This window comes from Larimichthys crocea, chromosome XVI (genome assembly GCF_000972845.2).
Source record: "Larimichthys crocea isolate SSNF chromosome XVI, L_crocea_2.0, whole genome shotgun sequence".
Taxonomy (NCBI): Eukaryota; Metazoa; Chordata; class Actinopteri; family Sciaenidae; genus Larimichthys; species Larimichthys crocea.
Genome location: NC_040026.1, coordinates 8,298,781 through 8,317,084, shown reverse-complemented (window position 1 = coordinate 8,317,084; position 18,304 = coordinate 8,298,781). Strand labels below are relative to the sequence as shown.

The window sequence follows — 18,304 nt, the reverse complement described above, 5'->3', positions numbered from 1 at the left end:
CCTCTCCCCCTTCCTGTTTATTTTTTACGCCTCTAACTTAAGCTACAACTAAGAGTTAGGCCACCTGCAGAGGTTGTAGAAGCCTGCCATTGTGGATCGTGGACAACAGCAGGCGTAATACATGGTCCTGGTGGATGAATTTGCTGGGTGGTGCAGACTGAACCACCTGCAGCTGAAGCAAAATAAAGTGACTGTAGACCCCTGCAGGAGATAGCAGGCTCCTATAGATCCAGTGCACCAAGACGACAGGCTAGTGGTCGCTGGAGGGCATGACAGATGAGAGAATGTTATCCAAGTTGGTTAGCGTATTGAACAATGTCTGCAACCCCCCCATGACGTGCTGGAGTGTAATACATCTCTTTTATTTATATCTTACATTAATTAAGGAATTGATTTATACACAAACTTATTTAAAGGACATACTTACTTTTAACTTATGCTGCACTTCTGTGACTTTTTTTTTTTTTTTTGCACTTTAACGTCTACCACGTGATTTGTTCATGTGCTGTTGTGACATAAGAATTTCTACCCTCAGTGATCTTTGCTTTTACACCCCGATCCCACACCTGCATGAGATGTTTCAGCTCAGGTATACAAATATTATCCTTTTTTAAAATACTGCCTTTTTAGTGTAGGTTGGTTTAAAGGGGCACCAAATTATGTGGGTGAAATGAATCAGTTTTGTCAATCAGAGTGATGAAAGACAAATAATAACTTGAAGTTAAAGAAGGGATAATTGTAGGCAATGTATTTATTCTGTCTAATTAAATATACTGAAGTATCAGTTTGAAACTCTGGTTAATAATTAAAGACCAATGTGCTATCTACTGGTGTAGTCATTGATTACAACCCCATTTGCTTCCTCCTTCAGGCCTTACATTTAAAAGTTTAAATCACCAAAATGAATAGTTTAGTCAAGAGACATGCTCAGCAACACACAGCAGAGGGTGACAGACAGAAACACAAGGAGAGGGGATACAAGTGGAAAACACTGAGGACTACTTATTGCAGGAACTTGACGATAACTAAATAATAAGGAAGAAGAACTTATGCATGTATAAACAAGGGATGAGTAACCTTTCTAAGTAAGTGAGTAAGTGTTTCAACACACAATGGTCATTGTGTATTGTACTTCTTTCCTTTCCTACAACTTAAAATATCATCAGGTATTTGTCTGACCACCACAATCTTTATATGATAATGTTATCGTAGACAATTTCAAATAGTTCAGAAAGTCAGATCACAATAAGAGCAACAATAAGATATTTACAATAAATCACACAGAATATTAATGTTTGAAGCAGTGAGAACCAATGATGACCATTTTTTAAAAATGTTTTTACCAATCACTCGCATACTGCAGCATGTTGCTATATTTTTTATTGTCTATCCTAATCCATCATAGTGCTTATTCACCTATGCTGTGTTTATCTTTGAATGCTGTCTCTGTGTATATGCACTACTATGGTCTATGTGTCCTTAAAACCTCTGAACATTGTAAGGTTCCATTGTGTTTACCATAAAGGACTTACGGAAGTGCCTGTGGGTGGGGCTGGTACATAGCGTTGGGTGGCGTATGAAACATGGAATGACATTTTGACATGTAATTATGTGGCCAGTAAAACTATTTAAAAAAGAAAAAAAGAAGAAGTAGCATGCCATGTGGATGACCTCAAGATTCTTTATCTGTCCTCGTTATCTACCGAACCATCAGTCTTTCTGTCTGTATGAACATTTATGTAATCATTTGAAAAAAACTACTGGTTGTCACATGCTTCATACAGCCAGTTTTGCAACATTACAATTGACCCGCATGAGCAGTCACACTGCTTCAAGCTTTTTCCTTTGGAGTCATTTTTATAATTCTATTTGTTACATTGGATGATTGTGATCTTTGTTTCTGTTTGCTTCTTTTCAGATTCAGAAATTGTGAATACAAATCATCCGTCTAATCCTTCTAATCCTCTAATCCCCAAAGACTAGGTGGAGATTCTGAGGTGGCAGGACTCATAACTCAACTCAACTCAAATTTATTTATTTATATAGCACCTTTCATACAGAATTGTTGCCCAAAGTGCTTCACAGAGCAGAGTAGAAACAGAAATAGACAACAACAACAGTTCTTAAGGCAACAGAGCAGATGAAAAACCACAGATTAGAAGAAGAGTAAAAAGCATAAAACTACAACAACGAAACAAATAAGTAAAATTAAGACCTATAGGATAAAAAGCATAATTTAAGAACAGTTTCAGTAAAAGTAGATAAGACCTGTACAGTGAATAAGCACCAGAGATAAAAGTAACAGGGAATGAACAGGACCATAACAGCAGTATGTAGATGAAAAGAGATCAAAAGGTAACAAAAAGATTATCAGCTCACTTTGCAGGTCTTTCACTGTGCTATTGGATAGATGTAACCCAACAGGACTGACAGCACAGATGCTCATGACAGCTAGAGAATTATGAGCATGCATGGGAGGAGTGCATGGGAAGATGCACAGAGAACTAACTAGTGAATTGTTAAAGTTATTAAGTCGCTCTTATATGCTTGTGGCCACGCCATGTAACATCACATGCCCAATTTCAACTTTATCTATTAGTGTTTTATGGTAAAATGCTTCATTGAGATCATCCATCCATCCATTTCCTGGAGTATCTGGAGTGAGCTCAAAGCAGGTTTAGCAGGGCGTTCCAGACGTCCCCCTCCCTAGAAAATTCACAAAGTACATATGCCTTGGAGGGCTTTACAATCTGTACAGGGAGTGACACCCTCTGTCCTTAGACCCTCGGTTTGAGTGAGGAAAAACCCACCCCCAGGTAAAAAAGGTGGAAGAAACCTCATAGATGTCACGTGTACAGAACAAATCAACAGAGACATATTGTACAATTACAACGAATGGTAAAATGATTACATTAGCAGTGGAACCTGTGATATAGATAGAGAGACACAGATGCACAGCAGCAGCAAATCATTAACTATAGTATAGTATAAATAATGTATATTATATAGTCCCTACAGTAGGTTCTGGGTCTGTCCCGGGTTTCCTTTTAGTTGGACATGCCAATCAGTCCAAGCCCCTTACCTTATCTCTGAGCCCAGCCACCCTGCCAAAAGAAGTAATTTCAGCCACTTAGTTGTAACCACAGGCGAGGGTTGCAAAGAAGATGGGCTGGAAAATCAGGAACTTCGAGACTGTGCTATGTGAGTATCAGCCCAAAGGGGATTCTTTCTCATGTCACCCAACCAGTACAAGTCATCTGACTCATCCTTTTACCTTTTTTAAAAAAAAAGATTTTTTAAGACATTTTATGCCACATGATGGGACAATAGTTCAACCAGCTCAACCATGTTTTAGTGTCAACCCAAGGACAAGGGCTGAGACTTTACTAAATAATCATGTTATTGTTGTATGTTATGAATTATGGCCCTTTACTTTACAAGCTCTCATTCAAAATAATGTTGGTTTAATGAAATTACATTTAAGCTTTTTATTCAAACATACAATTACTCAATGTTTGCACTGGACTTATCAGGATTTTTTTTTATACACATAGCACAGAGGGCGATAAAGCTTTTGCTCCAGGTTTGGGACGTGAGTGACAATAAGCGCACAGTGAGGAAAATGTAGAAACTGTGGATGTATAAATGTATTCATGACCATGACCAGCAGTGGTAATTCCCACGATGACTCGATGAATAGACCTTTTATTCAAAGAGCACACATCCAGTTAAAAAAAGAGTAAATATTTAAACACATTTGATGACAAATTATAAAAAGTTTCAGCTCATTGCCACTGTACACCTGCTCAGTCAGACATAGTTAGTCACTAACATAATGGAGCATTTAGTGGCCAAAAAGACAGCTCAGGAGAGCAGCTTAGGAGTTGGTATGGACCCAAAATTGATCTGGTTACACAAACATAACTCCAAATGAAATATAATGTTGCTTTGCAGGTGCCGGATGTGTAATCTGAGTTGAAACTATAGGCTAGGAAAATACAGGTGAATCGTGTGAAAGATTTGAGTTTCTTGTTTCTATATCAAATATCATTTCATCCTGCATTTTGTCACGAAAAGATTAATTTTGGTGCCTGGCAAATTTATTTTTAATTTATTTCACTTAACGGCATGATTTAAACATACACACGCATATATACCCCTGAAAAATGTCCGAGATTTATAGATTTATACAAAATGCAATGCATCTTAAATCTCTTAATTTATTTTAACGACAACGACCAAAATAAAAAAATTTTAAAAAAAGTTCACCGTGAAGTAAAGTCCGAGTCCGATGTCGAATAGAGGCGGTGTCAGACAAGCTGCAGCTTATATAAAGAGGGAGGATGATGCTTTACACTCGCGAGAAGAGAGAGAGGAGGTTACAGGTGCATCAAAGGTGAGACGCTCTGCTGGATCAACTGTTCACTCAGTTGCTGAAATCGTTTTTTTCGTTTATTTAACGCGTTTTGGGGGCTCTGTTGTCTTTTTTTTTCTCTTCCTTTTTTTGCAGTATGTATTAGCACTTAAAATTTTCCATTTGTTAGATTTTTTTTTTTTTTATGTGTTCAGGTGTGATAATTTGTGCGTAATTGGTAAATTGGTAACATTCGCTTGCTCTGCTTTTAATTTGAAACCCACTAGACAAAATTTAGTTTTTTTCATTCTCTTGTTCAAATATCACAGTAGTGCGTGCATTGAGTTTTTTTTTTCTTCCTTTTTTTTGTTTTTTGTCCGTCTTTCTTCAGATGAACTGTCTTGTAGCTGCGCTTGCTGTGTGCGCCCTTGTATCCAGCGTACATTGTGCTTCCCCATCAGTCCGTATGTATTTGAATTATTCTTTTCATCTTAAAAAAAAAAAAAAAAAAAAAAAAGTGTCTCTTTGTGTCTCCACTATGAGTTAATGAGTGACTAAATACTCTTTTCCTCCTCCAGAGTGGTGTTATCATCTGCCAAGCTGCAGTGAGTAATCCTTTACTACATCATTTTATCTCCGCCGCTAACCTGCTCTGCAGCTTCTAAAGATATTGTTTTTATTTATAGATGACAGCACCTGGCCAACTATTGCTGCTCCACATTGCAATGGCACCCGACAGTCACCCATCGACATCGTCACAGCATCTGCGGAACCCAACGACAACCTGACTGACTTCAGCTTCACTGGCTTTGATGACACCAGCAAACTGTCATTAATTGAAAACACTGGCAAAACAGGTGAGAGCTTTTCTGTCTTGAAGGATTATAAATGCAGCATTTGCAAGTAACATTTACTTCATTGGATGAGTTGCAAGCAGTGATGTACAGAATATAGGCTGCATTTTTTTGCTGGAATTTTGGTCGCAGCATCTGACTAGTTAATCCTGTTTTTCCTGTTATTTTTAATATCTGTATTCCCCCCCCCCCCACACACCCTTCTAGTCAAAGTGAAGGTTAAGTCAGGTGTCAGTGTATCAGGAGGAGATCTACCTACATCCTACAACACGCTGCAGTTCCATTTGCACTGGGGTAATGGCACCTCTGTCCCAGGTTCTGAGCACACTGTAAATGGCAAGCGCTATCCAATGGAGGTACTGCACTGTTCGTTTCATGTTGAGCTGTAAATATGTTTTACAATACATTCATATTAAAATATATTTTTCTTTCCTTTTCTCTAGTTGCACATTGTAAACATTAAGTCAACCCATAATGGAGACACAACTGCAGCTGTGCAAGACCCTACAGGACTTGCTGCTCTCGGTTTCTTCATTGAGGTGAGAAAACGTGTTCTTGCAATGCCATTATACTTCTAAGTGTTCTCAAACCTTGTTTGCTATGTATCAACCACTTTAACTAAGCAAATTTTTCAAGATAGTTCCACTGCATCATTTAGGATGTCCTCCACTGAGAATGAAAAATTAAATTAACCTAATTAAATGAAATGATCTGTACTTCTTTTAAGGCAATGGATGGCAATGAAAGTGGCCAACCAGCAAGCTGGAAAACCTTGACCTCCTACCTGGCCAACATCACAGAATCTGGTAAGATGTTAACTATTTTCTTGTGTAAAAATCAATGGCATTTTTGAGTCAAATGTCAGCTGCAGTCACTTCAGAGTTTGCATTTCTGTCCTCAGGAACAAATGTTTCAATAGCAGCTGGAATTTCTTTGAATGATCTCCTGGTTGGGGTGAACCGCTCCAGGTATTACCGCTATCTTGGCTCCTTAACCACCCCCACTTGCAATGAGGCTGTAGTCTGGACTGTGTTCAAGGACCCCGTCAAAGTCAGCAGAGATTTGGTAAGTATAGTGGCCGGGGGCGGTCAGCACAAATGCTCTAAACAGTGCTTCATGCTAACTGATTAATTGTACTGTTTCCAGATTGACCTCTTCAGCACATTATACGTCACCAACGCTACTTCAGTTTTGATGACCAATGTCTATAGAGGAATCCAGCCAGCACAACCTGTCACAACACAGCGCGAGACCAGCTCTTCCTCCAAAACCGCCTGCTCTCTAGGGCTGATAGCCCTGAGCCTTCTTCTGGGGAAGAGTTAAAATCAGTCAAAGTTGTTTTGTCTCAGCAACTTCTTGGTAAATGTGTTAACAGTGAGGATACGCCCAGGTCTCCACCATATATGTGTGATTTGTCTGACTAAGCCTTGTCTAAACTGTTAACATACAGCCCAAAATATCCAAGCAAACTGAGCCTTAACACAACAACTGTGCTGCTTTCCAATGTAAGTCTATATATTAATACTGTTATAATGAAATGGTTCACAAACATATTAAACGTGCTGATCGTTGCCTCGCTCATACATGGTTGTCTATCATCTCTTCCACGGTTATGTCAAGCTGTATCCATAATCAGATTTGCACCCTGTATTGATGTTAAACATGATATGCACAAGAATTTAACATGTTTGTATAATTCAGGTGTTCAGGGTTGTTTTGAGCAGCCAAAGCTACATTCAGATGTCTAAAACCATTGCATAGTTTACCGGATTGATGTAATGACAGTATGGAAATCCAGTAATGCAATGAGTATGAAAGCTAATGTTGGCATGTATCAGTCTATGGATTTAAAACGAACAAAATATCAATAGTTGTTGCAAATATTTTCATTGTTAATTAGATTTTTGTCTACATATATTCTTTTATTGTCCTCATCAGTGCCGACACAAATGGCACATGCTGTTTGCTGGCAAACTGAACACTCCTGTCTCATTCAGTCGGTGTAATGAAGGATTGACGCGTCAATCAAATGAGTGCCAGTATTCATCATAATGCTATACATTATTTTATTTTTTTTCCCATTCAGCCTTGCACTACTTGCACGTGTAACAGAACTGTGACCTCTCGATCTTGTGAAAGTTTAAGAATAAAAATAATTTGGTGTCTGTTTTGTGGAAGAAAATTTAAATGAATCTAATTGAATGAATGTCGCTGAATTCTGGAAAGTGTTTTACTTTAAACTGCATTGTCAACTGGCGCTTAATCTACGCCCAACTATTAAACTAAACTTGAGCCAGATACTCAAGGAGTGCCTTTTGAGAACATACAATTATAGTTAACAAAACATAAGACGACTTAAAATCCTAGGATACATTTTAAAAGGGTGTGCTTTAATAACAAAAAATATCCTTTAATTGCAAGTCACTGTCACAACAGTATAATGGTAATGAACAGAATAAATCCTTGGAACAACTTGAATGAGCTTCTGCCCTGCCTGCCATCTCTTCATTCCTGCTTGTATACCCAACCTGTTTTCTCCTTACCTGCCTGTGGTGTATCTACAGTTTTGTTCTGCCTTCCTAAACCATGACAGACATCTAGAAGTGTTAGATGAAGTATTGCTCTTCCTATAAGATGGCCTTTAAGAATGCACATTTGTCATATTTGACATCAGGTTTGATGTTTTCAGAGTCCCTTCCTATAAAATCAAAGTATAAATACTCTTGCTCCACTCTTTTCACAATCTACCATATCACGTGATTCAATGGCACTGACATAAATATGGTATGTCACGGCCCAGAGGGATGGGTGTTTCTAATAAAGATAACAATCAATGCGCTGGGGTGACATAGGGCTGTCACAGGAGAATGATGACAATGTTCCTCTATTGTTAAGATTTATCACACCAGATCAGTTTGTGGCTATTCATTACGGGCCAACTGTATGGCTCCCGGTAACTCCCTTGTATCCTCAGCGAAAGACCCACCATATGTTGATCAAATGATTGACATTGATATATAAAGTCATACAGACACACATACATACGTACATACAGACTGACAGACAGATTGACAGACAAATTGACAGACAGACTGACTGACAGATTGACTGACAGATTGACTGACTGACAGACAGACAGATAGAGATCCCTTCCTTTATAATTACAGTAGAGTATGTGGGTTCTGCATGTGACCATGAGATAAGGAAAAACACCTGCTTCTGCTTTAAGTTCCTGAGATCAAGAGATACTTTTATTGTAGCCAGGGACAAAGGCGCAACACAACAAGGAAACTATTGATAAAAACGCTGACATTTTAATAATATTTTTTCACTTAACAGTCTAAGTGACTGACAAATGTTTCTATTTGTTGATTTCTTGCATACAGACCTACAGCGACAGTAGAATGTGCCTTAAATGCAACTACATCTGGCTTTACCTGAGAAAAAAAAAATCATCAAACTCCCTAAATCTGATGATCTACTGAGGTACATCTTAAAGCTCTCATATTGTACACAGTGATATCTATCTATCCAGGTCAAAATAAATCCACAAAGAAATACGCACACATGTTTTGAAACTGTGCTTTCAGGCAAGCGGTCAAGTTGTGATGTCACGACTATACAATCGCCAGATAGTCGGCCAATCAGGAAAGAAGATAACTAATATTAATGAGAGAGAGAGAAAAAAAGGAGAAAAACACAAAAACATCAAAACACAACAACTCGCTAGAGCTACAGAGAGAAGTGCGAGAGGGGAGATGTAAAACTATATTGAGTTGATGTTTTTGGTACTTAAAACCACAAATAAATCTTACTTATGAATATCAAAGGCACCAGAAAACTGTAAAATATTGAACCTCCCTCTCAAACAATGACGGATAACAGCAAATCTCAATAATTAAATAAGAAAAATTTATAATTTCACTTACATCATGGTAATCAGTGTAAAGTATGAAAAAACTTAAATGTGTATAGCTTTTTTTTAACATCTCCTGTGATTTCAGACACCTGCCTTGTAGCTGTGTGTTCCCACCACTCCCAGTCAACTGATCTTCTCACCCACCAGCTTCCCCCGTTCCTTCATTTTCTTCCCTGTTCCTGGTTTTGCTTGCCTTATTGTTTGCCTCTTGTTGACTGCTAACTTGTCTTGCTTTGAACTCTTACCAGTCATTGATTGCTTTTAACTGAACTACCTTTGTGTCCTGCTTGTAAGGCCGCTTTGTGTAGAACTGTTACAGTAGTACTGTTAAGCATGAACATTTCCTTAAAGACAATTTTACATGTTTTGAAATGTTTTACAACATCAAAACAAAAATATAAAACTCATATCACAACACACGCCCTCACAATACACTGTCTTTTATTCTAATTTACCAAAGCATGGCTCTGTTTATACTGTAAATACACTAAATACACATTCACAAATCTACTCTGAATTTTAAAAAATGAGCCCTGATAAGAGGTTGACTATTGCACTTAAGTCTGTTTGTGTTGCCTGTATAAACATAAGGTGGGTGTGTAAGCCCTCATTATGAGGAATAGCCTGCGCGCTGGATTTCTGTGTTGAGTTTCCATGCATCCTCTTATACAGGCTGCGTGTAATCCAATACTCACTTTAGAACAGAGAAGTTGGGTGTAATCCTATAGCATGATGGAGGGAGGGTGTAAAATGCAGTGTTTATCTGGGTCAGCAACACCTTCTGATAAGCTAAGTATTTACAGTAACACAGGTTTGATGTTAAAGTTAAAAGCAAGTATTTAACATAGACCTTCTTTTTTTTTTACACTAGTATGTAATTTGAACCCTGCTAATGGGTTGGTGAGAGAGCAAGAGACTGTATTAGTCTTTATCTTTATCTAGTCTTAGTGGACTAAGAGAGGAAGTACAAAAACAGCATGAAGCCGCACAAATTCCAAACTCTGGCGTCTATTTTCTAATAAACTCATCCATCACCAATACAACAGAAATCACAAAGAGCCAGCTGCCTCTTAAGAATGAAGATGAGCCCTTTAAGTCGCAGATGCACTGCTTTGGGTCATGAGGATTGGCTTTAGTGGTGGTTGCAGGTGGAGCTGGGCATCTGAGCCAATCTACAGCGATGGACTTAGGAGTGACGACTTCTTGGTTCAGTCCCCCGTTCTTCAGCACCCAGTAATGGTTGTCCTTGAAGAAGTAGGCATCTCCTAAGGAAAAGCATTAGATCTTTCATCACATACTGAATAAATCATGAGCCTAACAACTAGAGACCAGAATAAAGAGAAGAAAAAGCAGTGGTAGACAGTATCCCATGACATTTCAAAGGGAAATCTATCTGACAGCTATAATTATTTCTTATTTTAGAAAGCCACTAATAAAACAATGCTCTATTGTGCTACTAGTGGCCCCTTTACTTACAGGACCTGAACAGTTGTGCCACAAAAAGTAACAAAGTGCTTTTTATTTATAGACTACCTGCCAATAGATATAGACTTATTTTTCATCACTCCTCTTTCTTGGCTTTGACAACGCTTCATACCTTCCAGCAGCCTGTATATACCTGTTGAAAGCATCTATGGTTTGTTTATTTATTTAACACGTCTCATGACATATTTATGTTACCTTCACCCCAGCTGATGATGTCATCCATGTGGGTGGGGACTCCTACCCAGAGGCTGTTGTCACGTGGGTACTCCGCATCTGGCTGACTGATCCCCTGCTCGCTCGTACGGCTCTCGTCAAACCTCCAAAACTCCCCGCCACTGAACAGATAGGTCTTACCGTTGTGGGCCCAGATGAAGGCCGCCTCCACCTTCTCCACCAGCGCCCCACTCCTTGATCTCATGCCCCATTCAGAGAGGGGGCGAGGGTAACCGGACATAGCAACAGTGTCCTTGAAGATCCAGTACTGAGGTCCTGGAGAGAGAGAGAGAGGGGAAATGTAAGAGAGGGTAGAGTAGTAAAAAATAAATAAAAAAGAAGCTTGTAATGCTCACAAATGTTTGTTAAAATGATTACAGACAGTTGATGGTTCACTGGTTCAACCTGAACACTGGTTCACTGTGTATTCATTTCATTTTATTAATCAATTTTTGTAATGAGGAAGTATTAGAGGCAAAAGAACAAACATAAAGCCTCTACATACACGCAAACTAACTTGGAGGAGCATTTTTTGGACACTGTTCAATCAATGTGGTTTCATAAAACTCTGCTTGCTTTGACAAACTTGACAAACTTGATTTAAAATTAAAATATGGTTCACCTTCATTGCATGCAGTTGAATGACTCACTCCTACTCGGACAGGCAGTAGTGAATAAATCTTGGGAATTTGTTTTGTTTGGTGTAAACTCATACCAGTGTGTTCTTTATGTGGTGCTGCATGACAGCAACCTTTATTTAAATCTTGAAAAGTCATCGAGAGCATGACCTCAGTTTCTATAATGCTGAGAGTACAACATACTAAATACACACACTCATACAAAAAAATAAAACCGATTCAAGACTGTAGTTTTAATCATGGTTTTAAATTGACCTACTGTATAGGTACAAGTACTTTGAACTTTACTTAACTTTGGCCAGTAAGTTGAAAGAGGTCAATGTCTTGTGAACTTGCGATTATTAATTTAATAGTTGTTCTACAGAGACCATGGAACATTTCCTTCTTGCTCAAAACCCCCACCCTATTAATAACCTCCAACAAACAAAGACGTAAGAAGAACAAACATGTTCACACCTTCCATTCTGAAACAAAATACCCATTGCCAAAAATAGATTTACCAAAACCACACATAACCACCGGAGTTTGTATCTCACCAATAAAGAAGATGATGCTGCTGTCACTTCTCCTCTCATACACAGCATCGACCTTGTTTGTTCCCGGGGGTAGGCCGATCCAAAAGTTTTTGATCAGAGCCGGACTGAGGGACACCAAAGACCCGTCTCGCTTAGTCCTCCAGAAGTGTGCACCTTTCCAAGAAAATGGACACTAACGCTTGTCACCATATATTCAAACACAGTATAGATGATAAAGATGATAAATACAAGCCAGTTCTAAATATCTTTTGTTTTTGTTGTTTTGATTATGGAGCATTTTTATTTTGTGAAATCTCCATACCTGAAAGTTCCTTCTTACCTTTAAAAAAGAAAACCTCTCCCCTGATATTTGCCACTGCGTCAAAGCCTCCCTGACAGCGCTCGTGGAATGATGGGTCAGACCTGCCAGAGAAAAAGTCACAACTCCAAATGATATTTTATATGATGTAGTTTTATTAAGAATCACTAGAGGGTGCAAAAGACCACGCACTATGAAGATCGATCCGCAGGCTTTTATCTGCAGCCACTTGTCTTAAATTACTCATCATCATTCATGTTCCCATAAGTAAACTGAGTGCATAGATGGGATATACATAGTTTGCAAATGTAAATGATAAGTGCTTATTGTCTGGTTGGACGTGGAGTAGATTTATTCTTTCCTCTGCATCTACTCACGGTTGTGTTGGTCTTGGAGGAGGTGGACTGGGCAGGCGTGGGAGGTCTGGATCAACACCACCTGGTTGCCCCCCATCCTTCACACCTACAACAGGATGGTGACAACACAGACAATGTTGAAAAGGCGTTGAAGGCTGCATGACAGCATTAGAAAAACTGTGCAAGCAACCCACACTTTTCTCAGGGGAGTGACAGAGTGACACACAGGATGCAGGCGGTTTCTTCTTAGGACACAGAAGGAAGCTGTTGAAATCCCCTGTGCACGAGTGCACCTTCACACACATCAGTGCTACACCTTTGCACATTACTTTATCAGAGGGTGGTTGTTGGCCTCTTGATGATTTTATGGTCTTTCATATTATTTGTGTAATGTTTAATTAAACTTGCAAATTGCCATTTTTAGAAGGAAATTGCAAGGCCATACTACCACAAACCACCACGACGTTGACATGGTGAACTAAGGTAGCGGTTTAGTCATGCTTGTGGTGTGGGATGACAGAGGTGGTTAGCACAATGTGGTGATCTTGTCACTTCAACATCAGGTTGGTTAAAATGTCCTATTTGTCTCATTCTTTGGTGACCAAATACCAGCAGAACTACTGACACTGATAACAATCACTGGTAGTATAATTAGTTGACAGAGCTTCTGGGTCTTGAAGCTAACGTGGAGTGTTTTAAACCTGCATCATTTTTAAAGGCCAGCGGAAGGGAGCCCCATTGGTTTAAAAAAAAATCTGACTGTGTGGAGGTTTAAGGAGAAGTTTAAGGGGAAGTTTAAGTTTCACATCTTCTTACATGCAGTGTGATGATGTAAATTATGATCCCATTTACAGTGAAATACATGATACCAAGAACTATTCATGAAGTGCATTAACCAAGGCCAACACGACTCATAATACGTCATCCACCAGATCCATGTCCTTATCCAAATATGGGCATTTCTGGCTCCAAAAATCCAAGATGCCAACATCCGTAACAATATGCTGTAATGCTATTCTGTTTAAAACCAATGAGTGATCGCAATGGGTTTACACTTGGTTCTCATTAGTTGAAATTAGAATGCTAACAAGCTGAACTAAGATGGTGAACATGGTATAGGCTACATTACGCTAAACATCACCAAGTTAGCACAGCGAGCATGTACTGCTTACTGACCATAAAGCTGCTGGATGGCCTGCTTGTCGTCCAGGGCCAGCTGGAACCCGGAAACATCTCCCACAGGACCCTGGTAGTACGGCCTCATGATGGACGGATCAGTGGAGGAATGGGACAGGCCCAGCGCATGGCCAAATTCATGCACTGCAACTGTGAACAAGTCTGTGGTGCTGCTGTCACCTGAGGAAGTGTGAAGGAGAAGTGTTACTGGATCACATAAACAACCATAAATTTAGAGTTTGCTGTCACTGAATTTAAGCAGGCAGACTCTGCTTCCTTTTTTGATTACTGTAGATCAATTTTTCATTACATTTTCTTGTCTTCTATCCATCATATATCCATCCATCATGATTTCAATCAGTTAATACCTCTATAGCTCCAGATCTCATGATCGTCAAAGTGTGTGTCACCCGCCACTTCATCCCTGCCGGGGAAGAAGGCGTGGGCCAGGGTGCCACCCTGCCCATCAAAAGGGTACCCGTCGTCGTGAAGCAAGCGGTTAAAAGACACTCTGATGTCCCCTCCAGCTGCCGCCCCCGTGCTGTCACTCTGTAGCTGACGGAAATGCAAGGGTGCCACGTCGCTCCAGGCTTTGAAGGCGTGAGTCAGGATGTAGTCCACCAAACTGTTAGGCATACGGGGGGAGACGGAGGTCGATGGGTAGCTGTGGACACTGAAGACAAAAATAGTTTTTGTATTATAATAAAGTTGTGGGCTGTTATGTTTTATTTATCCCAAACCAAAAACAACTATGAAACAATCCTTATTCATCTGTGCGATAGAGCTGCATTGTGGTCCAAAAACCTGGACTATGAATGACAATGTAGTCTATTTCAAAATAATCCCATCCTGTTGTTGTAAATTCTCACAAGAGCACAAAATGTGTATTAATCCACCGTTGAAAATAGTTCCCCCCAAAATGCACTGTTGACTGTTTGTGTAAAAACTAACGTGCCCAGCTGTTCTAGGAAATGAAGTGGCCTTTCCTAAAAATTAAACTATATGTTTGTGACCCAAAGTTTTGCTTCTTCATTAGGTAATAATGGACTTGGGCTGAGTGACACAGTAAAGGTAGGGAAACCAGAGAGTTTTGAGAGATGGTCCTTTGATGGCACATTTAAAATATAGAAAAACACCAGTGTTATTTTATTTTACTCTTTCAATTACTATTTAAATGGGTCCTTGTGTGTTTCTTCTCCTCACGTAAAGCTCACTGAATGTGAATGGCCTTGTTGTTGAAAGATGTTCTAAAAAATAAACCTTGCTATCAAAAATGTATCTTTCTAATTATTAAAAATAAATTGATTCTGATATAGTTTGCTTTGTATTAATTTCACAATGAAAAAGTAAATAGAGATACAAAATGTACAGTCAACATACAGTTCATACAATGCTCACAGCCACCAGCCAGTGGAAACGATAGCTTTAAACTGTTTGTATCTGCTTGTATTAGGAAATATTCATTAAGAAATATTACACAAAGAATTTTTTCTTTGACATGTTCTTCTCAGAAGACGTTTTCTCTCACTCTGACAATACACTTCCCCCAATAACATGATATATAAACCTCTATGAATCATACAGGGAACTGATAAAAGCCACAATGCAACAACACACCTCCATGTGAGCTCTGTCTTGTCCCACTTAAGGCCTGACAGAGCATATCTTTTCCTCCTTCTCCTCCTCCTCTTCAGCATGTCCTCACTTCCAACAATATCAGGGAGGGAGCATCGTGGTTTGGACATGAGTTTGACCGTTTCTTCATCTAGAAGAGAAGTTGATTACAAAATGTGATGAAGAAACCTAAGAGCAAATTACAGGAAGTTTGAGTTCTTGTGTGACTCATGTGACATGTGAACACTACTATACATGTAATATAATACTGTCACGATAGATCCAAGATGAGAGGTTTTTACCGAGTATCCCGGTTTCCTGGACTCCGCCGAATCTCTGCATGGAGCGAATAGCTTTCTCTATCCCATCTTTGGACTGCAGTTTACTTGTTCGTGGGTCAGAAGGAGGAAGGTAGCCATATCTGCTCAACCAATCCTGGACAGAAAACAAAGGAGGAAATTTGTTAAACAGTGTACAATTAACAATGTCTCTGAAATCTCTTCCACAAGTCGACTTGAATATTACCGACAAATACTGATGTCATCGAGCTTATTTGATGCACTGGTCCATTTATTATTAGTATAGATCAGGCCCAGCATGTTCTTCACAATGCAGTGTGTCAGCCCTTTCTTTCTCATTAATATTATATCATCCTGTCCTTGTTGAGTGAGATGCTTGATGGGGTAAAGACAGTACACAATTGTCAATTTGCAGACACAAGCTCTAATCAGAATAACCGAATGAGGAATGGAGTGAAGATGAAATAAGATAATAAATCTGGTGTGGTATACTACTGTCGAAAGAAAGCAACACCTGCTGATTAAAACCCACCATTTTTTCAACATAGCCTCCACCCTTCTGTTGTGGTTGCAACTGAGAGGGAAAAGGTGTTGGCTCACTCATCAACAGTTGTCTTTCTGCGGGTTTGATACTGTAAAACCGTGTCTATCTCACGTTGTTTAATGTACTACTCAGTTCCTATACTTCATTTCTAACTAAACATATATTTTTTGGCTGTTTTTTTCAGCCAATTTTATAATATTTAACACATTATTTGGATGAACAAGGTGAATTACTTCACCTTAAATTGAACTGTTTTACTAGACTCAGACACCAGCAGCACAATACCGGATGCAGACTGAATATGACGATGAGAGAAGTGAAACTTTACTCTTTTCTCATACATATGACTCTTTGATGCTTATAAATGCCAAGTTGCACAAAAAAAACAGCATTGATTTAATCTTTAAGGAAGTATGAGTTAGAGGAAGCTGCAGATTCATTATCATTTCTGCATTTTTACAAAATGGACTGGATGTACATACAAATACATATAATTAAAAAAAAGGAAATTAAATAAAAAAAAAAAAAAAAAAACCAACAAACAACAAAAAGTCATGAATCATGATCCTCCTGTGCATCAGCCACGAGACTCTTTGCCACATGTCATGTGCTCTATATAAGATTTTGCTCATCAATAACACACACACACACACACACACACACACACACACTTTTGAATACAACAAACACATGCAAGCAAATACGCGGTAAGTGATAATAATTTAATAATTAATTAAAATATAATCGTCCACCACAGAGTTTTTTTTGTTTTTTTTTAAATGTTCTTCAGTACTCACCACCGCTTTACTGTACCGGTCGGACTGTGCTGATGTGCTTCCCGTTAAGGTCAAAACCATCCACAGAAGAAGACCCAACTCCATTCCAGTCACTGCAAAAAAGCGCTTCATTATCATCATAATCCTGATTATTTGGAGGAAACGGAGACATTTCTCGCTTCAGATTACAACAGATTCTTTCAAACCATCCCAAAGACAAAGATAAGTGAAACAAAGCTCACCGTTGTTTCTCCTCAGATGCTTTAGTCTCTCTTGGGACTAGGGCTGGGCTAATCGATCAGTCTCTGTCTCTGCCCTCCCTTCACTGACACTGGAGAGTGGTTGGTTGTGGCGCGCGTAATGACAGAGAGTGAGAAGATTGTAACGCCAAAACTCTGATATGACGAAGATAGGAATTACTTTATGTTTCCAGTCCCTAATTAAATTAAATTATAAAAGTTATTACCTAATGCATTTTTAGTAATACTGTATAGATCAGTTATAAGGCACTGCCAAGCACAAACTAATCAGACATCTGCTTTTATAAATAATAAAAGGTTTCTCACAGTGATCCATGAATTGGTCCATGAGTGGATTTTTGGTTAATATGCTTTACAGCGCCTGCCCAAAAGTTCTGCAGTCTTACTGTATATTAACTGGATCTGCCTGATGAATATAAAACACTAAACAAGTGCCATGCTGGATAGTTTGGGACATTTTTTGCCATCGGTGCAGGAAGTGAAGGACTACAGGGGTGTTAGTAGCTTTAAGTGGTATGAGCAGTATGAGCTTGTCTTTTTTTAATTTCAAATGTGTGAAATGATTCCATGGTGATCATTCACCATTCATCACAATTCAAACAATAGATTGGAGTTAAATAATAAGAGTGACCTCAGAGCTCTGAAGTTTAGATGTTTTTTTGAACAGCCAGTCATTTATTGTCTGGATTTTTTATCTTATATGAATGTGTGAACATGTGCCAAATCTATTTTTATTGTTACACAGGCTAGAGCTTTAATCACCCAGTGACCATAGTTCTGTACAAACCATGGTAATGAAGTTAGTGCATTTGTTAGTACTCCTTCAGGCTTCATGTGTGGCTTATACGGCCAGCCATATGGTCAAATCAAATCAAATCAAATCAATTTTATTTGTATAGCCCAAAGTCACAAAGTACATTTGCCTCAGAGGGCTTTACAATCTGTACAGGGAGTGACACCCTCTGTCCTTAGACCCTCGGTT

The 18,304-nt window shown here is 38.9% G+C and overlaps 2 protein-coding genes across 3 annotated transcripts; one reads left to right on the top strand and one right to left on the bottom strand.

The window, feature by feature from the left end:
• Nucleotides 1-4,276: 4,276 nt before the first annotated feature.
• Nucleotides 4,277-7,414, top strand: LOC113747888 (carbonic anhydrase 4-like). The gene is made up of 9 exons (XM_027289536.1): nt 4,277-4,396; nt 4,746-4,818; nt 4,933-4,959; nt 5,041-5,211; nt 5,416-5,564; nt 5,652-5,747; nt 5,936-6,014; nt 6,110-6,273; nt 6,355-7,414. Exons 1-9 carry the CDS (start codon nt 4,292-4,294, stop codon nt 6,529-6,531), a joined length of 1,041 nt encoding a protein of 346 aa, XP_027145337.1. The 5' UTR covers nt 4,277-4,291; the 3' UTR covers nt 6,532-7,414.
• A 1,086-nt stretch (nt 7,415-8,500) lies between these two features.
• mmp25b (matrix metallopeptidase 25b) lies at nt 8,501-17,427 on the bottom strand. Of its 2 annotated transcripts, XM_010751410.3 has the most exons (11): nt 17,305-17,427; nt 17,084-17,175; nt 15,746-15,878; nt 15,447-15,594; nt 14,198-14,502; nt 13,830-14,009; nt 12,675-12,759; nt 12,319-12,401; nt 12,000-12,152; nt 10,808-11,101; nt 8,501-10,392 (listed from the first exon to the last, which is right to left on the bottom strand). In XM_010751410.3, exons 2-11 carry the CDS (start codon nt 17,165-17,167, stop codon nt 10,136-10,138), a joined length of 1,722 nt encoding a protein of 573 aa, XP_010749712.3. In that variant the 5' UTR covers nt 17,168-17,175; nt 17,305-17,427; the 3' UTR covers nt 8,501-10,135. The 2 variants fall into 2 exon arrangements, with proteins under 2 accessions (XP_010749712.3, XP_010749710.3); XM_010751408.3 differs by lacking the exon at nt 17,305-17,427 and having other exon boundaries at nt 17,084-17,292.
• Between the last annotated feature and the right edge of the window lie 877 nt (nt 17,428-18,304).